Below are 17,427 nucleotides of genomic sequence, written 5' to 3' on the forward strand. Positions count from 1 at the left end.
AACAATTTAAATATATTTAAAATATTTAGGCTCAAGCTACAACATCATATGAGGTTCATGCATAATGACTCACAGCATTTTGCATACAGTGTTAAAGGAGTGCAAACTCATTCAATGTCATGTTTTGAAAAAGTGACAGGCGGCGGACGCTCCCCCGTCTTCCTCCCGCTCGTGTCAAATTGCTCATCCCGCAACTTCCTGTCGCTGTAATTCCTCATTGCTAACGGAGGCTCCCTGTTTTAGCCTAGCTAGCTAACTCCACAAACAGAAAAGAACAACAATAAATGTACTTTAAATTAACGTATGATATTACGTTTCAGAATAATACAGCCGTTAAAATGTGAACGAATAGAGAGCTAATGCATTTTCTGAACCAAATCGTTTCCGTTAGATTCGTATTGTTGTATGTTATAATGCTAGCTCAGGACTTTACAGATTTGCCTAACGGCAGCTAGCTGGGAGTTTCACAGTTTTTTGTGTCGCTAAAATTAGATCGTCACCCGACAAGGCCAGATTGTCACTCAGCTGCGGAAATTAAACTTTCTCTTTTGTAGAGCGATATCGATTTGCGTTGACATCTGTTAGCTAGCGCGGCTAGCTAACGTTAGCGCTCTCCTCACACTGATTCTACTGGAAATGGTGAGTGTTTCTTGTCTTCTCTGTTTAAGTTTTACCATTAAGCTTGGTTTAATAAGAAAAAATATTATTGAATAGCTACTGGTCCTGTTCTTGAGAATGAGTTAGCCAAAAATAATTGTTTTATTAAGTCTCTGGCCTTCCAGCTAGTGAATTTGTTTTAGCAGGTGTGTTTGGAAACCGGAGAGCTGTATTCCAGTTACATGACAGCTTGTCAGTTTCTGTGCAGAAAGCTGTGTTAGCATGTCAGCCAAGTAATCATGGAGATCTAACGTTTTTGTCTGTGAAGCACTCTTGTCTTTTGCCGTCATGTTTTGGTTCTTCAAATAAATTAGTTCCTCTTCATTCTGTTTTTATACGGTTTAAAGCAATGCAGATTACATTAACATTACTCAAAGGTTGCATAACAGTGGAAAGTGGTTGTTTTCTTTGATTGCATCCATTATGTAATCTGAAGGTGTTTTTTTTTCTTGTATCGCTCTTGATGTAGCTGTTGTAGTATTGTTTTTGCTCTGTATAAAAGGCACTGTTTGTCCCACATCATTGCTTTTCAAATGCAGTGTAGTTAGTCTGATCTGACCGGTTTATGTGTCAACAGGTAGACTCCCTCATGTGCCCATGGAAAAGGCGGCTTTCGAGGGGTGGCTGGAGTCAGTTTCCACCACCTTCCTGGCGCTAAGTGACCAGCAGCGCAACCAATCGCTGGACCACCTCATCTCACTGAGCGGTGCCGCCCAACTGCGACACCTGTCCAATAGACTGGAAGCGCTGCTGAAGCGGGATTTCCTGCGCCTGCTGCCGTTAGAGCTGGCCTTCTACCTGCTCCGCTGGCTGGACCCCCAAACCCTGCTCACCTGCTGTCTGGTGTGCAAGCAGTGGAATAAAGTAATCAATGCCTGTACAGAAGTGTGGCAGAGTGTGTGTCGAGACCTTGGCTGGCGCATCGATGAGTCCATCCAGGATGCGACACACTGGAAAGGTGTTTATCTAAAGGCCAAACTGCGCATGAAGCAGCTAAGGGAGGAGGATGCTTTTGAGACGAGCTCTCTCATTGGACACAGTGCTCGGGTATATGCTCTCTACTACCGGGATGGGCTCCTCTGCACAGGTGCATTACTTTTTATAGTTGTCTGTCTTGGTTTTGTGATCAAAAGGAGATCTGTTGTGATGTTAAAGTTGGCTTGAAATTCCTATCTTTAAATGCATCTATTTGATCTTATTGTGAATGATTCATCCATGCATATGTTTCTGCATTGAGCTCATTATTTTTAATCCAGTTTCTATAGCTCAATCCTCCAGTGAAGCAACAGATTTCTTAAATCCTTTCCACCACTACCCTTTTTTTTTTTTTTTTTTTTTTTTTGTGTGCAGATAGATACAAAAAAACATCCTAAAATATCATGGTTTCCACAATAATATTAAGCAGCACGACTGTTTCCAGCGTTCATAATAGTAAGAAATGTTTAGAATTAGAATGATTTCTGACACTGAAGAATTTGTTAGCTGAAAATTGAGCTGTCAGGTCAAGATTAATTTACGTTTTTTAAATCTAAAATCGAAAGCAGGTATTTTATAATAATATTTTGCAATATTACGGTCTTTACTGTTGTTTTGATCAATACAGCATAAGGAGACTAGGGCCTACTTTTAAGCACGTTTTAAAAAATCTTAACGACCTCAAATCTATATAATATACGAATTACGACGAGTATTTGGGTTTACTAAAAAAATATATTAAAGCCACCACGCCATTGATCGTTTGACTGAACTTCACATTTTGTTAGCAAAGTGTGCCCCCTGTTGACCATCAAACGACGTGCGCCACATAAACAATTTAAATATATTTAAAATATTTAGGCTCAAGCTACAACATCATATGAGGTTCATGCATAATGACTCACAGCATTTTGCATACAGTGTTAAAGGAGTGCAAACTCATTCAATGTCATGTTTTGAAAAAGTGACAGGCGGCGGACGCTCCCCCGTCTTCCTCCCGCTCGTGTCAAATTGCTCATCCCGCAACTTCCTGTCGCTGTAATTCCTCATTGCTAACGGAGGCTCCCTGTTTTAGCCTAGCTAGCTAACTCCACAAACAGAAAAGAACAACAATAAATGTACTTTAAATTAACGTATGATATTACGTTTCAGAATAATACAGCCGTTAAAATGTGAACGAATAGAGAGCTAATGCATTTTCTGAACCAAATCGTTTCCGTTAGATTCGTATTGTTGTATGTTATAATGCTAGCTCAGGACTTTACAGATTTGCCTAACGGCAGCTAGCTGGGAGTTTCACAGTTTTTTGTGTCGCTAAAATTAGATCGTCACCCGACAAGGCCAGATTGTCACTCAGCTGCGGAAATTAAACTTTCTCTTTTGTAGAGCGATATCGATTTGCGTTGACATCTGTTAGCTAGCGCGGCTAGCTAACGTTAGCGCTCTCCTCACACTGATTCTACTGGAAATGGTGAGTGTTTCTTGTCTTCTCTGTTTAAGTTTTACCATTAAGCTTGGTTTAATAAGAAAAAATATTATTGAATAGCTACTGGTCCTGTTCTTGAGAATGAGTTAGCCAAAAATAATTGTTTTATTAAGTCTCTGGCCTTCCAGCTAGTGAATTTGTTTTAGCAGGTGTGTTTGGAAACCGGAGAGCTGTATTCCAGTTACATGACAGCTTGTCAGTTTCTGTGCAGAAAGCTGTGTTAGCATGTCAGCCAAGTAATCATGGAGATCTAACGTTTTTGTCTGTGAAGCACTCTTGTCTTTTGCCGTCATGTTTTGGTTCTTCAAATAAATTAGTTCCTCTTCATTCTGTTTTTATACGGTTTAAAGCAATGCAGATTACATTAACATTACTCAAAGGTTGCATAACAGTGGAAAGTGGTTGTTTTCTTTGATTGCATCCATTATGTAATCTGAAGGTGTTTTTTTTTCTTGTATCGCTCTTGATGTAGCTGTTGTAGTATTGTTTTTGCTCTGTATAAAAGGCACTGTTTGTCCCACATCATTGCTTTTCAAATGCAGTGTAGTTAGTCTGATCTGACCGGTTTATGTGTCAACAGGTAGACTCCCTCATGTGCCCATGGAAAAGGCGGCTTTCGAGGGGTGGCTGGAGTCAGTTTCCACCACCTTCCTGGCGCTAAGTGACCAGCAGCGCAACCAATCGCTGGACCACCTCATCTCACTGAGCGGTGCCGCCCAACTGCGACACCTGTCCAATAGACTGGAAGCGCTGCTGAAGCGGGATTTCCTGCGCCTGCTGCCGTTAGAGCTGGCCTTCTACCTGCTCCGCTGGCTGGACCCCCAAACCCTGCTCACCTGCTGTCTGGTGTGCAAGCAGTGGAATAAAGTAATCAATGCCTGTACAGAAGTGTGGCAGAGTGTGTGTCGAGACCTTGGCTGGCGCATCGATGAGTCCATCCAGGATGCGACACACTGGAAAGGTGTTTATCTAAAGGCCAAACTGCGCATGAAGCAGCTAAGGGAGGAGGATGCTTTTGAGACGAGCTCTCTCATTGGACACAGTGCTCGGGTATATGCTCTCTACTACCGGGATGGGCTCCTCTGCACAGGTGCATTACTTTTTATAGTTGTCTGTCTTGGTTTTGTGATCAAAAGGAGATCTGTTGTGATGTTAAAGTTGGCTTGAAATTCCTATCTTTAAATGCATCTATTTGATCTTATTGTGAATGATTCATCCATGCATATGTTTCTGCATTGAGCTCATTATTTTTAATCCAGTTTCTATAGCTCAATCCTCCAGTGAAGCAACAGATTTCTTAAATCCTTTCCACCACTACCCTTTTTTTTTTTTTTTTTTTTATTTGACCTCAAGCCTGCATTCAGATCTGCCTCCATCCAATCAGCTATCGATGAATAGAACCCGGCCACATTTTTTTTATTTTTCGATAGTCTGTTTCTCTCTGATGTACGTCACAATACCAAAGAAAAGATTTGTTGCTACTTCCATTACACGCAATATTAAATGCTGTTTTTTTTTATCCCCTACATGAGCTCAGTTTTTAGTCTCCAACGTGGGAATGGATGAGTTAATGTGCTCCTTATGGATTCATCTCAGGGTCATTAAAAATGATAGGTACAGGGCTTCAGACTAACATTTGAGAGCAGTGGCACCAGCGCTATTAAAAATAAAGATAATTTAATAGTACAATTACTATTGTTTTGCATTAATAAGTGCAGTTTCTAATAATATTACATGTTTATTTCTTGGTAATACACATTTGACTGTAAAGCACTGAGCTTGAGTTTGCTAAGCATACAAAATTTACTTTTATTAACAACAGTAACATGCAAAATCAAATTTTTATATAGAAAATTAATATATTCTACTCTTATTAGTAGAACCAATATTCTTCTATAGTATTATGCAGAACTGACCGATAACTTCAGTGATTATAAAAGGAACACTCTTTGTGTGATTCAGTTACAGAAGAAAAGTTTTTTTTAAGGCACTTTGTGACTTTTCTTACTTAATACACAAAAAAAATGTGCAAAACGTTAAAAAATTTTGATTTCTTGATGATTTTATATTTTATAATAGTGATTTTATAATTTCAAAATATAAAGCAAAAAGTAGAAATGCCATCTACTGGTTATAGTGGTAACTTGATGTATTTTTTTTTTTATGTAAGTGTTTGTTTACCACAAATTATATTTTGGTCATCCCATTAAAAATAACATTTAAATGTACTCATTTTTAGAGCTTTAAAGTGCTGGAAATAGTTGTGTGAAAAGCTTGAAAGTCAATGAAAAGTGCATAAATTTTCTTCCTTAGAAAGGTTGTACAAACCCTGAAACACCATGGTTATAGTTAGCGTTACTACTTCTGGTTTTGTTTTCTGATGTACGTCAGCACTGTTTGTATGAGTAGTATGAGTAAAAGACTTAAGATTTTACTCGTTTTAAATTAAGATCATGTTTTGTGGTGCGCTGATCAAAGACACCCTTTCCCTTAGGTTCTGATGACCTGTCAGCCAAACTATGGGATGTCCGCACAGGGCAGTGCGTCTACGGCATCCAGACCCACACTTGTGCCACTGTCAAATTTGATGAGCAGAAGCTGGTGACAGGGTCTTTTGACAACACCATTGCATGCTGGGAATGGTGCACTGGTGCCAAAATCCAGCAATTCCGAGGACATACTGGGGCGGGTTAGTGTCAAGTTCTCAACATTTTTCCTGCTAGTGGCACAAAGAAAATTAACGTTAATAGTTGTTTTTGCTTCATGGTTGTCATGACATCAAGACATAGCTTATGCATAGTCCTAAAGATTTGCTGTTGTTGCAGTATTCAGCATAGACTACAATGATGACTTAGACACCCTGGTCAGTGGCTCAGCAGACTTCACTGTAAAAGTCTGGTCCCTGTCTTCAGGAACCTGTGTCAACACTCTTACTGGACACACAGAGTGGGTCACCAAGGTAACACTCTTGGCCAGATTTTATTATGCAATATTGTAATGTATTATTTAGCTGTTTTTTTATTTTGGAGTTGGAGATCAGTTTTCCTAACTGTGCACCTATATGGTGCATCTGTGCTTGTTTAGGTGCACCTTCAAAAAAGCCAAGTGGAGTCCATGATGCACAGTCCTGGTGACTACATTCTACTGAGTGTCGATAAGTATGAAATAAAGGTAATGTAAATCACTTGTACAAGTATTCTTAAGTTCCATGAATATTTTCAAAGTGTTGTTCATTGTGGAGTTTGATATTTAAAACAATTAAACACAAAGGTGTCTTAAAGCTAGTCACACGTTTTCATTGTTGCATTTAGGGTTGTGACAATATTAGATTCATTATGCTATTATGTTTGCCAAAATAATTCACTATAAAAATGCAATTGCAGTACCTATTGAAATTTTGGGGGGAAAATTAGAAGAAGAGAAAATTAACAAATAATCCTGTTCTAATTAATCTTTAACTTTTAGTTTTTTCTTTTTTGTCCTGTGAATCACACTCAAAACATGAGTGTAGGGTGGCACATAGAGAGTTTGTAACCATAACTGAACAAAAGCATAAAAAGATAACTACTTAACTAATTAGTATCTTCAGTTACATTACGCCAGTAGTATTATGTTCTTCACACCAATAGCTCTGTCTGTCTGAATTCCAATTAGCAGCTCCCTTGAATGTTTATAATAAAAGCAGCCATCTGTACTAAGAGAAAATTTGGATTATGATGAAATTATTGAATATCTTAAATTCAAAACCCAGACGACTACAACTTGTTTAAAATAGACATCAATCATTCATCAAGGTAAGGTAATATGGGTTAATTTTTTTTGTCTTTTTATGCAGTATTTGCATTGCAATATTTGTGAGCAATGGATTATCTGAACTGCCAACTTTTGAGTTCAACTTCGAGTGAGAATTTCCACGGCAGGATGGGTGAGGGTTTTGTTTAGGGATATGTGTCACTCCTGAAACTTTGCTGCATGTACAGGGTATGTGGCCGTTGGTCCTGTTAGCAGCGGGAAAATCAAAACTTGCATTCAGATTCTGAATCGATTATATGTAGCCATTTAATCACTAACAAAAAAGCTGTCACTCACTTCACTTTTATCGCAATCTCACAATGTTCCATTATAATCAATGAAGCTCTTATTTACATCATGTCTACACTTTGTTACGATGAGAGGATTCGCAAGTGTGCAGGAAAAAATCCGGCGTTTAGAGGTGAGTGAATTCTGACTAACTTGAACACAATGGCCAATCACAGGTGTTCAAGAAATCAACAGATATGTCTGTGACATGTGGCTGCATTGCTCAATGCTACAAAAACACGTAAATAGACATTTTTAATGCTTTCCAGAGCACAAACACAAATATGCACTGGAGCCTTCACCAAATCTGTTTTACCAAAATCCTATTATTACAGTTTTAACTGAGGGTGCTTTTGACTGTGTGAGAAAATGAAATGGATGTGTGGTGTGACAGCGTGAGAACAGTGTCAATTTCATGAATCTCACGCTGAATGCGTGAGAATTGGCAGCCCAGTCAGATAGATAGATAGAAAGCTTTGCTAATTTTATATCATATAGCTTTTAAGCAGGGCTGCCAACTATCTATCTGATAGTCTGTCTGACAGGGCTGACTCACGCATTTGGCTTGAGACTCACACAGTTGAGACTGTTCTCATGCTCTCACACCATACATCCATTTTCTCACGCAGTGAAAAGCACCCTCAAATGAAAGCAAGAGCACCCTCGGTTGAAACTGTAATAATAGGATATTGACGAAAGAGATTTGGCAAACTCTCCAGTGCATAAGTGTTTGCACTCTGGAGAGTGTTATAAGTTTTTATTTACAACGTATTTTTGTAGCATTGAGCAATGTAGCCAATCACAGACATATCTGTTGATTTCTTGTACATGCAGAAAAGTATAATATATAAATGCCTCATCCCTCATATAAATGCAGGATTCACTTTTGATTGAGGCAATGATTGAGGTAAACACGTCAATGGATGGGAAAAAATATAATTTGTCTAAATAGATGTGCATTAAGCAATGCAAATTGCTTAGATTGAATAGATTAATGCTTGGATTACTAATAGTTTAAATTGAAAAATATATGAAGTTTCATATCAAAATATATTTGAAAGGCGGTTGCAATTATTTGTAAAAGTAATTGTAAATCTGGCAATTCTCTCACTGTGCATTGCTATTCTTGTTGTGGTGAAGTTTGCAACAGTTATTTTACATAATTTTATGATAAAAACACAGTAGTCTGCTACTCATCATGACTATTCTAGGCATGTCCAGATTTTTTCAGCTACATCTTGGATTTTGCACTACAGCGCCACACTGGTCAAACCGCGTTATTGCAGGCCCTTACATTAGGTCATATGAGATCAAACGACTCGATCCACAACAAAAATATTTGTCAACAATTTTTCATTGCCAGTGTTGTCGACTAATCATTTCAGCCCTAATCACAGGTGTTCAAGAAATTAACAGTTATGTCTGTGATTGGCTACATTGCTCAATGCTACAAAAACCCATTGTAAATAGAAATTTATAAAACGGATAGTTCCGGTCCTTGATTCTGATTGGCTGAGCCACATTCGAAGCTGTTGTAAATTACTCCACAAACATACACCTTTGTTTACGTTTGTCTTTTGCTTGGCAACCACTTTGTTGCAACCACAACTGATTCTGAGGAACTACATTGTTTGGTGGAAAAATACTGTTTTTATTAATATCATTACACTTTATTTGCTCTGTTTTATTTTGTGAAACCTTACTACATATATGGAATAACCGTTTTATAAAAGCAATAAGCCCCGTGAAGCCGTGGTTTACATTGAATTTATAACGGCTAAGGGGCGTTGTTAGGCACGACGCGAAGCGGTGAACAGCTAGCCATCCGATTAGTTAAATCTTCAAATCCTGCGCTATATGCAAATTAAGTTAATGAGTTCACGTCACCGAAAGCAACCCAGTGGGAAATTGATGTTGAAAAGACATCCAATTGACATAAATGTTGATGTCAAAAATAGGTAAAATATGCAAATCAAGCAGAGAAACGTTAATCTCCGGTGGGTAATATTTGTGGAGATGAGTGTTGCAGTAGCACAGTGGTATCTGGAGACAATATAACACGCTGCCACATCTTTTGGAGGAGCAAAATTAAAATGTGGTTCAACAACCCGATGTATTTACACAGACATTTGTGTCTGGAATGCGTCTCAAGCCACCTCCTGAAGTGATTTGCGCTATCGGATTGTAATCCATCTCCAATGCGGACCAGTCCATCTTTTTTGTTTTTTTAAATTGAGCCGGCCCACCTACCAACCACTTTCTGTATCTGCAACTGCTGGAATCCACATAATTTGTGCTAATGTGACCGCACATTAACACACCGCCTTTTACGGAATCCAAAAAAACTCCCACACTGGCAAACTAACTTGTGGGGGAAGAGTGTCTTGCTTGTGCCTGTGATCTTTTCCGACATGATTTTGTGCGGCAGCAGTAGATAAACAGTGTTGTCATCTTTTTTTTTCAATTTTATGACAGGTGGAAACCAGTGTTAAGGTGCAATACTGTGCTTGAGTGTCAACCAAGCTGCTGGATTATTTGCAATATTATCATATGTGTAGTATTAACATAATATCAATATTTATTTATTTTTTTATCACAGATATCACAGTTATCGTTAAAACCAATATTTTGCAACACCCTTAGTTGCATTGATGTAGTTATGTGATATTCTGACTTTATATGTATACAGTATTTATCTGATTCTGTTTATCCATAGGTGTGGCCAATAGGCTGTGAGATCAACTGTAAGTGCTTAAAGACTTTATCCGTGTCAGAAGACCGCAGTGTCTGCTTGCAGCCGCGATTACAGTTTGACGGCCGGTACATTGTCTGTAGTTCAGACTTGGGCATATACCAGTGGGACTTTGCAAGTTTTGACGTCATCAGGTACATTAATTTCTGCCCCTTAATTGTTTAACCAAGCTGCCAATAACCCTGTTGAATCAACGATTATTTGAATGTTCAAATATTTTTATTTAGAGAGCAAACTAATTTTTAAAAAATATTTATTTTTCCATTTAAATCTATAAGTTAAAATGGAGAAATGTTATGAAATATTTGGCACTATTTATAGATCATAAATCAAATAAGCAGATTTGTGCAACTATATATTGTTTTATTAAAAGATTGGCATTTGTTTTTAATTGACTGATTCTTTCATATTCACAGAGTCATCAAACCACAGCAGGACCCCTCCAGCCTCTCTCTGCTTGGTTTCGGCAAGGTCTTTGCTCTGCTCTTTGACAACCACCACCTCTATGTTATGGACTTGAGGACTGAGGTCACTGTGGGTCGCTGGCCACTGCCAGCCTACCGCAAATCCAAACGAGGCTCTAGTTTCTTACCGGGCGTCACCTCCTGGCTCAACGGACTGGACGGCAAGAACGATGCGGGCCTGGTGTTTGCCACCAGCATGCCCGACCATAGCATTCATCTGGTTCTTTGGAGAGAGAATGGGTAGAAAGGCAGAGGAGGTGAATACTAGCCCTGTGCTTTGAAAGCAGGCGGGACTTTTACAAACATAAAAAGAAGAAAAAAGGGTGCTCTCCATTTGAAAAATATTACCGTTAGATAATGCATGGACCAAAGTGGTTTTCCCCTCCTCGCCTTTGTTGCCATTCGCATTAGGGATTCACTCTTGCTTCAGTCTCTTTCTTAGTCACTTGCAAACTACGCATTCAACACATTACAATCTTTAGAAAAGAAGACAGCTGGAGATTTGCAGTACAGACCATAGTTTCTCTCCATAATGTGAACAATCCAAGGTTTTTGTTTGTTGAAGATTTAAGAGAGATTTCCCACTGAACTTCAGAGTTTCGCTCCTTTCGATTTCACACCAGTGAGGCATGGTGAAATGCCATGGCACCTCCGGAGCACAGATCGCTTCACAGCAAGCATGAGCAGTAGAGTTGGCGTGTTTTTATAGCACAATCACCAAGATTGACAATGAAGTAATTTTTTTTTTGTGTTATCTATTCAACAAATTTGTGTTTCTTTACACGTCAAGAATTTTCCTTTGGACACAGAAATGTTGCCTTAAATCTATGATTTCCTATTGAAGAAATTGAATTTGCAGACCTCTGCATCTATAGGCGCTGGCTTGCGCCCCAAACATCTGTGTTGGTCCTTTTACTGAGTCTTGAAAAGGCTCTGATAAAATGCTATCTGAATGAATCAAATGGCTTTTGTATGAAGGTCATTCAGAAGTAGCTTCTCGTTGTTACTGACCCTTGGTTTTTATTTTTCATTGTTTATTAGTCATATGCCTTTGTTTTAACACTTAACCATTTGCATTTACAGTGTGCACATTTTGAAATCCAATCCTCCCTCAATGACAGAAGAATACGTTTTATGTTTTTTTTAACCTAATGTAATTGATACAGAAAGAATTAGTCTTACCACTATTTAGCCAGACTAGATCACACAAAAGTGTTTCTTGTGAATCTCATTGAATGTTCATTTTTAATCTTTATTTTTAAAGACTGATCTCATTTTTGTATAATCCAGGGCTAACCAGCCTTTGTCACTTTATATAGCTGCTTCTGTAGTTCTGTATATCCCACTGGAACATAGTTCAATATAACTGTTTATTTTCCAAAACCATCAAAACAAAGTATTTTGGGTTGATAGTTTAATGCATTTTTCATCTTGCTCACACATTTCAGAGGATAGAAACTGGGTAACATTTTGATTGAATGAAAATATCATTGGGAGTTAAGATGTATGTATGCACTGGTCGTGTGTTACTTCACTGAAATGCAAACCTCACAGACAGTAATGGCATCCATCCATCCATCATTAGCAAAATTCAGGTCTGTTGTTTGTATAACAAAATAACATGCTGTCTTAAAAATAAATGACAGTAGGTAATGATAGAAGTTGACTTTCTTTTGACTCATGATATCTGCCGTTTTTCCTTATGTGGAATATCCAGTTATGATCTGTTGCATATGATTTATCAGCAGGGGTGTGAAGTAACGAATTACAAATACTCACGTTACAGAAATTAAGTAGTTTTTATCAGTAATCGTACTTTTTTGAGTAGTTTAAAAATTGTGTACTTTTACTTGAGTACATTTTAAGTGATGTATCGGTACTTTTACTCAACTATTTTCCTCCGTTTCTGGTCGTTACATGCTTTTTAATTTTATTTTTATCCATGAACGTGATTGGATAGCGAGAGAGTAATAGGTCTCGTGACTTTCGTCAAATCAAATTGTGCATATTTGCACCTTATTGATGACCCCTAGCGTTAATATACTGTATCTGTGCCAGCGCGTGATGTAATAAAACTGCAGCTGCTAATAAATGTTTTTTTTATTTATTTATTTTTAATCAATTTTATACAATCCGCCTTCATTTTACAAGTGCACTCGCGCATAAACAATTTTCAAGTTCAACACTTTGTTCCAGTGTGGATGCTGCTGATTCACCGAGACCGCCAAGGCTCATCAAAGAGACATGCGTGCAATTTAGTTATTCTTATTTCTTTATTGCGTCTCAGTTCCATTATAAGACTGACAGACTGCAGCGGTTTGTGTTAAAAATCTTCATTTGTGTTCTACTGAAGAAACAAAGTCAGCTACATCTTGGATGCCCAGGGGGTAAGCAGATAAACATCAAATTTTCATTTTTGGGTGAACTATCCCTTTTAAGAGCATGTATAACTTTTAGCGTCATTCCCACGTTTTGACACATTCCTTACAGTCAGTCTGATCTCAGTTTTCCCTCTTCTTGCTCAGTTGTCTCTCGGCTAATTTATATTCCCTCTCTTCTTTTTCCTTTCTTCGCCCTCTTTTTCTTCCCACACGCTCCCCCTCGCGCTCCTCCCTTCAGTCCCTCCAAAACTCATTGGAAGGAGTTAAAGCAGAAGAATAACATGGCGTGTCTCTCTCTTATTCCCTGTCTCTCCCTCTCAGTCTCAGTGCCAGGGCAGAATTAATGGGCCATTTAGGCTAAGCATTATGGCGTAATCCCAAAACTTTCATTCACATCACAATTAATCATCCATTTTGCCATACAATAGACCTTTTTTTCAGTCCATGAGCAAACAGGATAGGAAAATGCTTGAAAAAATGCTTTATAAATGGTTAGATTAAATTTTAACTACATTTTATAATCCACTTCAAAAGGTTCCTTGTAAACTTCTTTCTTATACTATTTATTTAGGCTAATATTATTTATATCCATTGTTGGGGGAGGGATTCAGACATGATTATAAAACTAGTTAATATACTATTTAAAGCTGTAAGTAAAGAATTTTGAATGCTGACATTTAATGGTCAGGACATTATTCTTGAAGTAGTGTATTGTTATTTTAGAGAAATGAAGTAAATTATAAATTAATTTAATTAGATTCCATATTTTAGATATGTACCTTGTGCTACAAGAACAGTATTGTTAGGGAATGTTGAAGTTACTTAAAAGTTATGTTGTGTTATTCTGCCAAATTATTGTTTTTACTACTTTTTTTTATTCTAGAAATGTTTGACATTCCAGCACTGGAAGGATCAGGGACAGCTGTTACCCACCGCAAAGGGTGAATTATGAAGATATGACGACAGAGATGAAATTGAAAAGCTAAGCATACCCCTCGAATGAAAGTAAAATGTTTTATGTTGTTGTTTCAGTGCAGAAGGTCTTCCCATTTCCAAGACCACCCACATGAAAAGATTTATATCAGTATGCATTGAAACCACAAGCAATTGCAATGCAAAGGACCACTCTGATGAGCTCCATATGCTTAAAATCGCAAATGTCAATGGCAAACACAGCACATTAAGTCTTGAGATACATCTCTTCTATTCCTTTTAATGATTTGTGCATGTTTAATTATGAGTGCTGTAAACATATTGAAAAGGCATGTCTGCACTGTTTCTATTATGGGATGAGAGAACACACACACACATACACACACACTGGTGTTTATTTTCACCCTGTCCACAGACCAAACATGATTACACGTTGTAAAGTCAATATTTAGATATTGCGGTTAGGCCCTCAGCCATGCTCTCTATTCTCCTCCCCTCAATGTGTGCATGTCATCAGACAGGATATTCCCACTTTTACTGAGCTGATCTCACATACTATGGCAATCACTGTAATCGTTATAAGATATTTCTGTGATATAGTTGTCAGTGCATGTGCTCTGAGATGTTGCACTGTACACAGTTGGCTTCTAGGGATCCATGAAGAACCTTTAACATCTGTGGAAACTTTCCATTGCACAAAAGGTTCATTTATAGTTGACCAAGGTTCTTTAAATTATTAAAATGTTCTTCACACTACATAGAAGAACCCAAAATGGTTATTCTATGCAGTGCTCATGTAGGTAATTTAAATTCGAGTTCGGCTCATCATTTCCCAATCCTGTTCTCCCCATATACAGTGCCTATCAAATTTAAAAGTAAAACGTCTCCGTGCCCCTGCAGTCGTCATCTTAAATACTGCATGTAACTGTAGTTTTTTAATAACTCGTTTCTGTTTCTTTTTAACCCTCTCCAACATCAGATGCATATTTGCAGATAGGAGACAATGTACATAAGATATGGTCTAACCCTTCATGCACATACTGTACCACTGAGCAACACTGTCAAGACAAAAATGTGCAAAAATGTTTCCTTTAGGGGCACAACATCTTGTCACTGGTACCCTTAAAGGGACAATATTGTACCTTTACTACCCCTAAAAGGTGCATATTACTAGTAATATGTACGTTTATAGTACTGCCATTTGCCTTTTAGGGGTAGTTAAAGGGATAGTTCACCCAAAAATGAAAATTCTGTCATTAATTACTCACCCTCATGTCGTTCTAAACTCGTAAGACCTCCGTTCATCTTTGGAACACAAATTAAGATATTTTTGATGAATTCTGACAGCTCTCTGACCCTCCCATAGACAGCAATGTAATTACCACGACCAAGGTCCAGAGACGTAGCAAGGAGATCGGTAAAATAATCCATGTGACATCAGGGGTTCAACCGTAATTTTCCAAAGCTACGAGAATACTTTTTGTATGCAAAGAAAACAAAAATAACGACTTCATTCAACAATTCGTCTCCTCCGCATAACCCTGGTGCCATTTTGGAGAATATCCACTGAACGTAAACAGCAAAAATGCTATTCTGTGTCAGATACGTTGTTTTCGTTCAAATCAAAGCGTAAACAACGTAGAAAACATCCGCGTGGCGCAGCTGACACAGAATAGCATACGCTGTTTACATTCAGTGGATATTCTCCAAAATGGCACCAGAGTGACGCGGAGGAGACGAACTGTTGAATAAAGTCGTTATTTTTGTTTTCTTTGCGTACAAAAAGTATTCTCATAGCTTCGTAAAATTACGGTTGAACCCCTGATGTCACATGGATTAGAGAGCTGTCAGAATCCATCAAAAATATCTTAATTTGTGTTCCGAAGACGAACGGAGGTCCTACAGGTTTAGAACGACATAAGGGTGAGTAATTAATGACATAATTTTCATTTTGGGGTGAACTATCCCTTTAAGGTACAGAGTTGTCACTTTAAGGGTACTAGTGATTGTTGTTGCACCCTTAAAGGTAAAATATTTTCACTTTTTTTTCTGAGAGTGACAGAATGTACCCAGCAGTTTCACCTCAGAATGGCTGACAGCAGCTAGACTTTCACAGTGTGTGTAAAACTCTAATGTAAGCATAAACTAAATTCCAAATGCACAACCCAAATGGGAATTGTGAGGAAGGTTTATCTGTAGACTTACACATCCATTTATTAGTGCTAGTGATGACATTTATCTAACCATGGTATGCTGATGTCGACTTTAAAGAGCGGAAGGATAAAGACCGTAGAGAATACAGGTGGTGGAACAATTTGAGAAGATAAGTCTCTGTAACCATGTTCAACCCTAAAAAATAGCTCAACATTATTCAGTCCCTTGATCTTATTGATGAATAATATACTGATAAAAAAATCATTGTCTATATTAACTGCTAATTCCTTCAAAGAATTGTTTTACTTAAATTGAATTACTCATTCCTTTGTTTTAAAGTAACAGCAGTCTTTCAAACCCATTCCTTTGCAATACTGTAATGATCAGGCCAGGAACTAACACTGACGCAATGAAGATATGTAAACATCTCTGAGTTTTGTCTATATTCGTTTACCTATTCAGAAACTCTCTGTCATCTGTGTTGATGGTGGTGAGCTAAAGGCCCAAACAATTCCAATCTCCTCCCCTCTCTCCAGCCCTCCACGGACAGACAATGGATCATTCACACTGCCCTGCCTTCATGCCACTGATTGGCTTATGGTAAAAAAAAAAAATAATTTAGGCCGCATGGGAACTTTACAGCCGAGATGATAATCAGAAGGGGGAGGGAAGGGAGAGGGACAGATACAGGATACAATAGGCAACAGAGACTTTATTTACATCTCATATTCCCTCCCCAAACAAATCAACAAAAACATGGGCCCAGGGGCGATTCTATGATTTTCATTTTAGGGGGGCTCAGCCCCCAATGAGGGTAATAATAAAAAAAAATAATAAATATATAAATAAAAAAAATGACTAATAGGGATGATTTACTAAACTTATTGCAGTATTCCACTGTATTGCTTAGATATAACATTTTAGTACTGAATAAGCCTTCCTGATCTCACACACACTTTACTGTAGTTACAAACACAACATTTTACTGTTTGCTTTTCTAGTACAACTCTCTTTCTTTAGCTCAAAGAATGCAAACCTCTTTGCACATGCACTGTAATATGTATTATATCGAAAGTTACATTTTCAAATGAAAATGGCAACATGATCATTTCATCTATAGCCCCCCTAAAAATGGCCTAGCAACGCCCATGATAGGCCTAATAAGACAAAGCTGACAGAGCTGGTGCCATTACACTAGTGTTGGGTCGTTCTTGAACGATTCGTTCATTTTGAACGAATCTTTAATGTGACTCGGGAAGAACGAGTCGTCTCGGGGAGTGATTTGTTCAGTCGCGCATGCGCAACATCCTGTAGGTTCTGTACTGGAATTAGTCAAGTAGTTCACCTGTTTCGACTCTTCGGGTTTTTCCAAGTCGTTCGTTCATCACGTGACAGCCCCATGAAGACTTGTCAGATAAGAGGTGAGGTGAGCTAATCATAGACTGGAGACCCAGGTAAACAATGAATTAACCTTTTCTGTTTCTTATAGCAGTTTTGTATTGTTTGTAGTGTGATCAACGTTTGCGTAAGTAGTAGACGTATTAG

At 38.1% G+C, this 17,427-nt stretch overlaps 1 protein-coding gene and 1 long non-coding RNA gene across 3 annotated transcripts; both read left to right on the forward strand.

Annotated features, from left to right (window-relative positions):
• The first annotated feature begins 209 nt into the window (after positions 1-209).
• LOC107693864 (F-box/WD repeat-containing protein 2-like) lies at positions 210-12,070 on the forward strand. 2 transcript variants are annotated; one of them, XM_016493400.1, is made up of 7 exons: positions 210-639; positions 1,235-1,744; positions 5,613-5,807; positions 5,944-6,077; positions 6,203-6,289; positions 9,915-10,084; positions 10,367-12,070. In XM_016493400.1, exons 2-7 carry the CDS (start codon positions 1,255-1,257, stop codon positions 10,656-10,658), a joined length of 1,368 nt encoding a protein of 455 aa, XP_016348886.1. In that variant the 5' UTR covers positions 210-639; positions 1,235-1,254; the 3' UTR covers positions 10,659-12,070. The 2 variants fall into 2 exon arrangements, with proteins under 2 accessions (XP_016348886.1, XP_016348885.1); XM_016493399.1 differs by lacking the exons at positions 210-639; positions 1,235-1,744 and adding exons at positions 2,674-3,103; positions 3,699-4,208.
• A 697-nt stretch (positions 12,071-12,767) lies between these two features.
• LOC107693834 (uncharacterized) lies at positions 12,768-13,910 on the forward strand. Its single transcript, XR_001634792.1, has 3 exons — positions 12,768-12,801; positions 13,679-13,736; positions 13,828-13,910. It is a non-coding gene; the product is annotated as an uncharacterized LOC107693834 (long non-coding RNA).
• The last annotated feature ends 3,517 nt before the right edge of the window (positions 13,911-17,427 follow it).

Source organism: Sinocyclocheilus anshuiensis, unplaced genomic scaffold (assembly GCF_001515605.1).
Source record: "Sinocyclocheilus anshuiensis isolate Anshui unplaced genomic scaffold, SAMN03320099.WGS_v1.1 scaffold1392, whole genome shotgun sequence".
Classification (NCBI taxonomy): Eukaryota; Metazoa; Chordata; class Actinopteri; order Cypriniformes; family Cyprinidae; genus Sinocyclocheilus; species Sinocyclocheilus anshuiensis.

Coding starts and splice junctions, on each gene's coding strand:
- LOC107693864 (XM_016493400.1), top strand. CDS start 1,255: ATGGAAAAGGCGGCTTTCGAGGGGTGGCTGGAGTCAGTTTCCACCACC. Junction 1,745..5,612: donor GGATGGGCTCCTCTGCACAG/GTGCATTACTTT, acceptor CCTTTCCCTTAG/GTTCTGATGACCTGTCAGCC. Junction 10,085..10,366: donor GCAAGTTTTGACGTCATCAG/GTACATTAATTT, acceptor TCATATTCACAG/AGTCATCAAACCACAGCAGG.